We start from the raw sequence: 8905 nt of genomic DNA, 5'->3' as shown, positions 1-8905 counted from the left end.
AACCCGATCCCTCCAATAAGATCCCCTTTCCCTAATTTATTTTTTCTTTTTTTAAGGTGTATACAATATTTTTTTGGGTCCTCTCCTAAATCTGCACCAATAAACCCTTAATTTTATTTTAATTTTTTAAATATTTTTTTAAATGGGCAGTTCAACGTGGATATGTTGTTTGACCCATCGAGTTTTGCAATATTGTAACAAAATAAATGGTAGAAAATGAAAATACCTATTTAGTATAAGGATATTATAATTATTTATAACCATCCAATGTGAAATCCAATAGCTTAAGTACGTCATAAAATTCGATAATTTTTTTTTTGAACTTTGAGCTTGATCAATGAAATAAATGTAGCCACCCAACTACATATCTAATGTTCAAGATTAATTAGGGCTACCTTATACCAAACTTATCATGTAATTTTTTTTTAAGAAAAATAAGACTAAGGATGACGACAATGAGAAGTGATTATTGGCATTTAGTAAAAGTGAAGGCTGTTTTGGTAATATGGAAAAGGCATCAGCGTCGGCAACAACGTCGGCGTCAGCGTCAGCGAGCCTTCCGCTACAGTGTACGTTAGAGAGGGAAGCCATGGATCCGAAGCTACTTTTCTTTGTGGCTCGGATAAAATGGCCACTAAATACACACTGTTGGACACCCCCTCCTCCTCGTCTCTCTGTCAACGCAAACAAAAAGAGCTTCTCAGGAAGCTTCCTACTATCTCACCAATTCGCATTTCCCCCACTTTAAAGGGCATCTCTCTCTCACTCTTCTTTCTCTCTCTATCGTCTTACTATTCCTGTTTGTCTCTCTGGATTCTCTGTCAATCGATTCTCTGTGTATTGTGGGCATCAGCATCGGAAGTTACCAACATATCTGTTTCTCTCTCTACTCTCTGTTTCTCTCAATATTCTCTATCTTCCTATTGTTGGGAGGAAGGAGCTAGGGGCGAGCTTGCCTGCAACTCTGTTAGGTACTTCTTCTTACATTACTTAATCTCTTCTGAAAACTGTTCATTTCGGTTTTTCTTGCTAATATTTTGATACCCAATAAGCGGTATTTAGTATTGATTCTCCCTCTAGCTCTGGTTTTTGTTTTTGGGGTTTTAGAGGTTGGGGATTACGATTTTTTTGTTTTTGGTTTTTGGGTTGTTGAGATTTTTTGTTTTTTCTTTTGAGATGGATGATTTGTTCTATTGTGATTTTTTGGGGGGTTTTTCTGTTCGTTTTGTTTTCTTATTTAGATATTGTTGGTGTTCTCGAGTCTGGTTTTCATCTTTACCCCTTTTATCAATTTTGTAATTTGCAGAGGTTTTAGTGGGTATATTTTTCTTTCTCGACCGTCCAATTTGTCGGTTTTTTCATTTATTCTTCTAATTGAATGGTACCCTATGATCTCAACAGCTGGTTGATTATTTCCATCCATCTGCAACTGTTTTGGGTTTTTCTTTTTAGGCGGTTTAGGTTTTTCTTTTCCATTTTCTGTTTTTTTTTTCTAGGGTTTTCAGTTGTTTTCACTTGGTTAAAGCTTTTTTTTTTACATTCCCATCTTCTTTTTTCTGGGGTTTATTCTGTTCTAGGATGGGTGGTTCAGTTTGTTTAGCTCTGCTCTTGTGGACTTTGGGTTTATCTTTAGACTCTCTTCAGTCTTATTATTCTTCTTCTTCTTCTACTTGGGTATTTTATATACTCTAGGTTTTATAATGCAGAGGAAACATGCATTTTATTCTATTTTTCTCTGTACTGATTTTCGATGCATCAGATGATGACTCCTTTTCTGACACTTATTCTGTGTATCTTGAATTTAGGTGTCTGTTTTTTGTTGTCTATCCTTTCTTCACATCTATTCCCTAAACTCCCATTAGGCATTCCTTTTCCTGAAATTCCCATGAAAATCACAATTTGTGAAGTTTTGGATTTTACTAATGTAAAATTGTAAAAAGAAAGGATTTTTTTTGTAATCTTGTTACAGTTATCAGCATCATAATCTATATGCTTTACCATGATCCAAAAATTGAAAAACCGTGTAGACTTTAAGAGAGAGATTGCAAGTGTATTATCTTGTATACTCTTTACTGATACTGATTCATGGGTCTTGTTTATTTCCAGATCTTCATCTAAGGGAGCCCTGTGCCATTCATAATCTCTCTCTCTCTCTACTTTTCTTCCTAATCTTTGTGTGGATGGATCAAAATGGCACCTGGTTCACGAAGAAGAGGCTCCCAATCTACAGATACGAAACCAGAAAGCGCAAAAAATCAAGCGATCAAACCGCTGATTTCTCTTGGGACGATTTGAACCAAGACCTTCTCGAAAGAGTGCTCTCATGGCTCCCCACCTCGAGCTTCTTTCGCCTACGTTCAGTGTGCAAAAGATGGAGTTCGGTTTCTCTCTCGAAAACCTTCATGCTTGCCTGCTCTCAAGTCCCCAAAAGAGAGCCATGGTTCTATATGGTGGATCCCAATTGTAGCAAACCCATCATATATGACACAGCCCAAAGCAAATGGTGCAATATCAACCATCCTGAGCTTTTAGAAACCAACAATGGCCTTTTACCAGTGGCCTCTTCAGGTGGATTACTGTGCTTCCGGTCATTTTCCGGTGAATTTTTTATCAGTAATCCAGTTAGTGGCTCACACCGAAAATTACCCCATGTAGATATCGAAGATACTGTCCATGCCATAGCCATGTCATCCTCTTCATTGTCATCATACAAACTTATCTTAGTCCATGGCGACCCATCTTCTCTTACTGTAAAAACATTTGACTCTACTTTGGACCACTGGACCGTTTCCATGCTTCACCGGAAAACCAAATTCCAGCAACTAGCTTTGCCAGAATCTGGCGATGAATATGGGGATGAGACCCTTTACTATTTGAGTAAGGCTGGAGATGTAGTGGCCACTGATATGCAAAGAAGTCCCTCTAAACAGTTCTCATCGGTTGTGATCACGGAGAAGAATGGGAATGAAGTCCTCTACTTTTTGAGCCAGTCAGGGAGGGTGGTGGGGTGCAATTTGAGTGAGGGGTTTTGGTATGAATACCCCAAGATTTTACCCCCCTTTTTCGAGCACTCACTAGATTTAGTAGAGTGTAGAGGAGAGATGTTAGTGGTTGTTATGTCGGAGCTTTTAGAGAGCGCTAGCCTTCGAGTTTGGAGGTTCAGCGAAGAAAAAGGACTGTGGGTTCAGGTTGGGGCTATACCCCCCTCTATGTCCCATGAATTTTATGGGAAGAAGGCTGATATAAACTGTGTTGGCCATGGAAATTTGATAATGGTTTGTGTTAGTAGTGTGAGTTGTGGTTTTAATTGTGAGGTTTTGTGTAATTTGGAGGAGAATTCATGGGTGGAGTTGCCTGAGTGTTTCATTTCAGGGAAGCCCAAGGAGTTTGTGTCTGCATTTTCATTTGAACCAAGGTTGGAGGCCTGTGTGTGAAGAAGTGGGGGATTTTGTGATTTGGTTTCTTTGAGATATATTTGGCTGTTTAGATTTGTTGTACAAGCTGCTTGTTGTACAATTGCGATGGGAGTTTGGCTGTAATCTGTGTAAACTAACTCTGGTTTTTAATGGAGTTTCTATGTCTGAGATTTTGGTTCACAAAGACATTGTTGCATTCAGGATTAAATCTCACTCTGTCACTCAGTCAGGAATAAATCTCTCTCTTTCTCGCTCATTCAGGAATAAATCTCTCTCATATGTGGGTATGGTTTTCTGACCTGCATTACTCTTAATGGTACATTGCATCTTACTCCACAATTTGTTCATCACGTCTTTTTGTTGTACTTCATAGGTTTTGTTTCGTACATAGGGGTTTTATTTAGTAAGTATTTTGGTTGTTAAGAGGGGTGTGATCCGTTTACATGGGATGTGACATCATCATCATGGAATATTAAATAGAGTGTGACATCATCCACATGGAGCATTAAATATCATTGGTCCATGTGGATGACATTATATCATCCTATGTCCAAAAATACTCTTATTAAAAAAAATACGCAATGTACAAAACAAGAGCATAAAAGTGTTCAAAATCGTTGACAACGATGATAAGTTACCTCATAGTGAGCACCTTGACATTACAATATATTTTCATATTTAATTATAAAATTTAAAGCTTCAAAATAGTGTAAATCAAGTAGATCTATGGAATCTTGAAAATTGACGGTAAAAAAATGCATTACAAGGTGCCATATTTACAAAATCTGAAATCCATTTTTTTCTTGTGTTTATACATCTTATGTCGAGATGATCAATTTGAAGATATTTGTGCATCAAAATAACATCTTTTATTGAAATTTTTAAGGTGGGTTCTAATTTGATTGTTTAGAGTCTCGGCTTTATATAAATTTTTTTTCAAAGGAAAAGTAAAGGTCAATGATCTAAAGGTCAATGATCTAAATATATATATTTTTTCCCCAACATATATTAGTATATTGCATAAATATGTTTAACATTTTTCATACTAAAAATAGTTTTGGATTATTATATATTTATGCTTGATTTTCTAACAAATGGTATTGAGTGGCTTGAGTTTGAGCCTAAACTGTGTCACTCGAAGGTATTTAAATAAGGGAAAAAGAAAGGAAGGGGAGGGATTTAGCTGGTGGCTTTGGAAATGATGATAGTCATCATCAATGCTTTATTCCAATTAATTTGTGTCGGCTACACAAATCAAGTTCTATCAAATGCCATATTTTTGGTAAGATCATAAGTCTTCATATCTTTTTTTACTATTTCTATCTATATCTTTTTGGGCCTTTTTTTTGCTTTATTAGAGCATTCAACTTGAATAAAATCGTATTTCCTAACTGGTATTGTATTCGGTCTGTATTGCACATGGCTAGTCTACCTAAGTTTACTTTCTCTCGTCTTATCGCCTATTAAAACTACGCCTAAGTTCCTTCAAATTTATTTATTTCGATCTCTATCATTTCTTGTCTTACCACTCATTCATCTCAACATTCTCATTTCAACTACCCGCATCTCTAGGTATGTTGTTTCTTGACCGCCAAACATTATGTTTCATAAAATTAAGTTAGTTTCACAATTCTTCTATAGAACTTCCCTTTCAGTTTCATTGGTATACATTGATTATATAAAACTCCAATTGCATATCTCCACTTCGCTGATCTAGCTCTAATTCTATATGCAATATCTTCCTTAATCTCTTTATTTCTTTGGATTATCGATCCAAGTTATAAAATGTGTAGTCTTTTAGATATTTATTGGCCAACAATATTTAACTACTTCTTCATTCCTACTCCTATTATTACAACCTTAGTTTATTTTGCATTTCATGTAAAATAAAGTAAAATATAAGATAGAGTGGCCCTACTAGAAGTTGGGTGTACATGTCCGCTACTTGGAGTTTGGGATTGGTTAGATCTTGGATTTTATTACTAACTTCAACTGCTCTTTGGGGATGTGCTAGTTGAAGCTAACTTGAGTTTTGGCTTGAGAAGGTAGGGGTTTTTTAAAATGCGGGATGCTGCTAAAAGTGTTTGGCTTGAGAAGGTAGGGTTGCTGCTAAAAGTGTTTGGCTTGAGAAGGTAGGAGTTTAAGGCATTGTTTTAAAATGCGGGGTGCTGCTAAAAGCGTTTGGGGAGGAGGGGGGGGGGGGGGTAGAACGTGGCGATGCAGCTCGATGCGGTTTGGTGGAACGTGGCGATGCAGCTCGATGCGGTTTGGATGTGGGTGCATCCCTGTGATGCGGTCAATAAATATAAAAAAATTTTAAAAATTTTGAAAAAAATAGGTTAGTACATAAAAATATATATGGATGTGATATATGTGATAATATGCATTTAGTTTATTCATTAACTCCAAAAGTATTGGTTGTCAGAGATTTTATATCCATTATCCCCTAATAGAAACTAGAAACTTGAAACCAATTTCATAAAAATATTCAACAATTAACTACTATAAGCACAAATCTGCAACCACAAACTTTAAAATTACAAAATACTATAAACTAAAAGCCCATGAAGAGTAAAGAGTTTAAAAGTAAAGCTCAAGAAAAGTCAATACAATCATCATCATTTCTCAAGTCTTGAGAATGAGATTCTAAATTTCAATTTTTAGATACTAATTAGAAAAGTCATCTTGAGAGTGAGATTCTAATTTCAATTGTTATCACAACTTCACCTAAACTTCCTCAAATCAACACCCAAAAGATACAAATCAACAACCAATTATCAACAAATGCACAAATTGAAGAACTTCAATAAATAAAATTTTCACCCAAAGTTTTTTATTTTATTCAATCGATCCAATAAAAGCCAGGGATACGACTGAAAAATGATGTTTGGGACCCAAATCCTTTCCCCCTATTTTTTAAGACCAAAATGACCTTATTACCCCTGCTCGAAGGTTTCAATTTCTAAAAAAATAGAGGATAGATTATGCGGCCTGATGAGCTCGAAACGAGATACGGCTCTGATACGGCGCATATTGGGGCACATCTCTCCAAACAATATATGCGGGCATGTCGATGCCTTGAGCAATACATAGCACTTGATGCGGTCGCATTTTAAAACACCGAGTCTAGGATTAAGTCTCACACAAGGTTTGGGTTAGGGTCAAGCATGGTACGATGTCTTTTTGTATGTTTACGGTAGGGTAGTACTTAAGTTGTATCTTCTGGATCTTAAGGGCCATAGCAAAGCTGCTATAATAGGGAATTAGTGGTAGCATTTGGAGGAAAGCTAGGGTTTGTAGGTTGAGGTCTGAATCCAGTAGGCATTCGCCTAAGGTTAATGAGAAGTCCTGTTGAATTCAAAATAAAAGGGCCTATTTATAAACAAAGGAAAAAGTTTATATAGAGTTGAGGCTCTAAACAATTAAATTAGAGCCCACCTAAACTATTCCACTATAAGAGGTTGTTTTGATGCTTAAATATCTTCAAATTGAGCATCCCGACATCAAAATGCATGGACATGAGAAAAAATAGATTTCAAATTTTGAAAATAGTGCATCTTGTAATGCATTTTTGGATTATCAATTTTTAAGATTTATAAGTTCTCATAGATCTGCTCGATTTACACTATTTTTGAAGCTTTAAAATTCATAATTAAAAATAAAAATATATTTTAAGACAATCATAATGATTTTCAGTATTGAAAACACATTTCTCGATACTATTTGAAGGTACATTTTACTTTAATTGTTTAGAGTCTCAGCTCTATACAAACCGCACCCATAAATAAAATGGGCCGTCCATCTCCACGTGACCCCCGTTAGTCTCCTGACCCAAAGCGGTTGCGCGCCCCCTATTCAGGCTGTTTCGCGCACGTCCCCACACGCCCATTGGAGCATTTTCCAACCTTTGGTGGGCATTTTTAGGGTTTTTAGGTGATAAATGACCAGTTAATAAAATATTGTTAATTATTTAAATGTGTCCATTTTAGATTCGACTAATTAGGTTGCCTTAACTGGTGATCCGGGGCCTAATAGTATAGGATTGGGCGACTTAGCCTGATTTGGGTTGTTCTAAGCTTAAATACGAAGGTTAGAGAGGGGCTTTGGGCTTAATATGGTAGGTTTAAAGGTAACTATCCGGTTAGGTGCTTAGCTAAGTTGGCTTAGGCCTAATTAAATTGGATTTAGTAAATAGAAAAAGTTTATATAAAGGTTGCAACCTTAAAATGTGGAATTACAGATGCACCTTAAAAATCCATCGGGAAATGTTGTTTTAATATTGAAAAAGCCTTTAATTGGTCATCCAGACATCGAGATGTAGGAATTTGGAAAAAAAAAAAAGAGAAAGATTTTGAATCTAAAAAATAGTGCATCTTGCAATACATTATCTAGACCATCCATTTTTAATATTTTCATATGTTTATAGATCTACTTGATTTTAACCATTTTTGGAGTTTAAAATTTTATAATTAGCTATGAAAATAAATTTTGAGATAATCCTAATAATTTTTTTCACTAAAATTACATGTTATGATACAATTTGGAGGTCCGCCTTAATTGGATTGTTTAAAGTTGCAACCTTATAGAAACCACACCCTTAGTAAATAGAAGTAACCTTTTTAGAATGTATGGACTACAGGGTATGGTAAATATGGTGTATCATGTTAATGTGGGCCCTACGGTAGCTTAGGCTAGGCAAAGGGGATTTTGGTGAGGTGAAGGCCGTAATTAGGTCCGGGATAGGCTTGGGGAGGATTTAGGTCAAGGCCCTATGGTTTTTGCGATTCCTGTTTTGTGGAATTCCCTCGGCCGGGAAAAAGGGTGTCTACATTATATTTGTAAGTTAAAATTATCTTGAAGAACAAACAATATAATTATAGATTTGATGAGTTCTACTTTCTCTTAATGGAAATATGATCACAATAGAAAGGAAGGTTCAATTTTTAAGGCTTTGCTTTAGAATCTAGTTACTTATTTTTGTGTTGTTGTCTTAATTACAATATGCTAATAAAAGTAATAATAAAAATAAAGATAGAAAATACTACCTGTTAAAAGTGAAAATCTTTTATGTTGAATACAAATTTTTTTAATTAAAACTAGTATTATGCACGTGTGTTGCACGTGATATAATTGGCTAAAAAAGCAATGGTTAATATGGACGTCCATCACTGCCATTTGCATTATTAGCATTCTGCTGTTTAATGAAAGGACAAAGAGAGTTCGAAATGAATTGATTGATTAAAGCCCTATAAATATATCATTCACGATTTATTAATTGAATATAATTTTTTGGTTTGAACATCTTAGTTATGAGATATTTGCACATGCAGATTCGCGCAGGTGAAGAATAAGAAATTTGCAGTGCATGAATATCTCATTGCATATATTTGATTAATATTGCATCAAAGAATTTTAATCCAAGATAGGGTAGGGATGGGGTTTGTAAGTTAAAAAATCATCATTAATTCACCAACAGAGCATTTTATCGT

At 35.4% G+C, this 8905-nt stretch overlaps 1 protein-coding gene across 1 annotated transcript; it reads left to right on the top strand.

The window, feature by feature from the left end:
- The first annotated feature begins 537 nt into the window (after positions 1–537).
- LOC18423970 (F-box family protein) lies at positions 538–3600 on the top strand. The gene is made up of 2 exons (XM_006828564.4): positions 538–971; positions 2107–3600. The coding sequence occupies exon 2, from the start codon at positions 2181–2183 to the stop codon at positions 3432–3434; it is 1254 nt and encodes a 417-aa protein (XP_006828627.2). The 5' UTR covers positions 538–971; positions 2107–2180; the 3' UTR covers positions 3435–3600.
- The last annotated feature ends 5305 nt before the right edge of the window (positions 3601–8905 follow it).

The sequence above is a fragment of the Amborella trichopoda genome, chromosome 13 (genome assembly GCF_054954075.1).
Source record: "Amborella trichopoda isolate Santa Cruz 75 chromosome 13, AtrichopodaSantaCruz75HAP2 v2.0, whole genome shotgun sequence".
NCBI lineage: Eukaryota > Viridiplantae > Streptophyta > Magnoliopsida > Amborellales > Amborellaceae > Amborella > Amborella trichopoda.
This window is presented reverse-complemented; position numbering and strand designations above follow the sequence as displayed.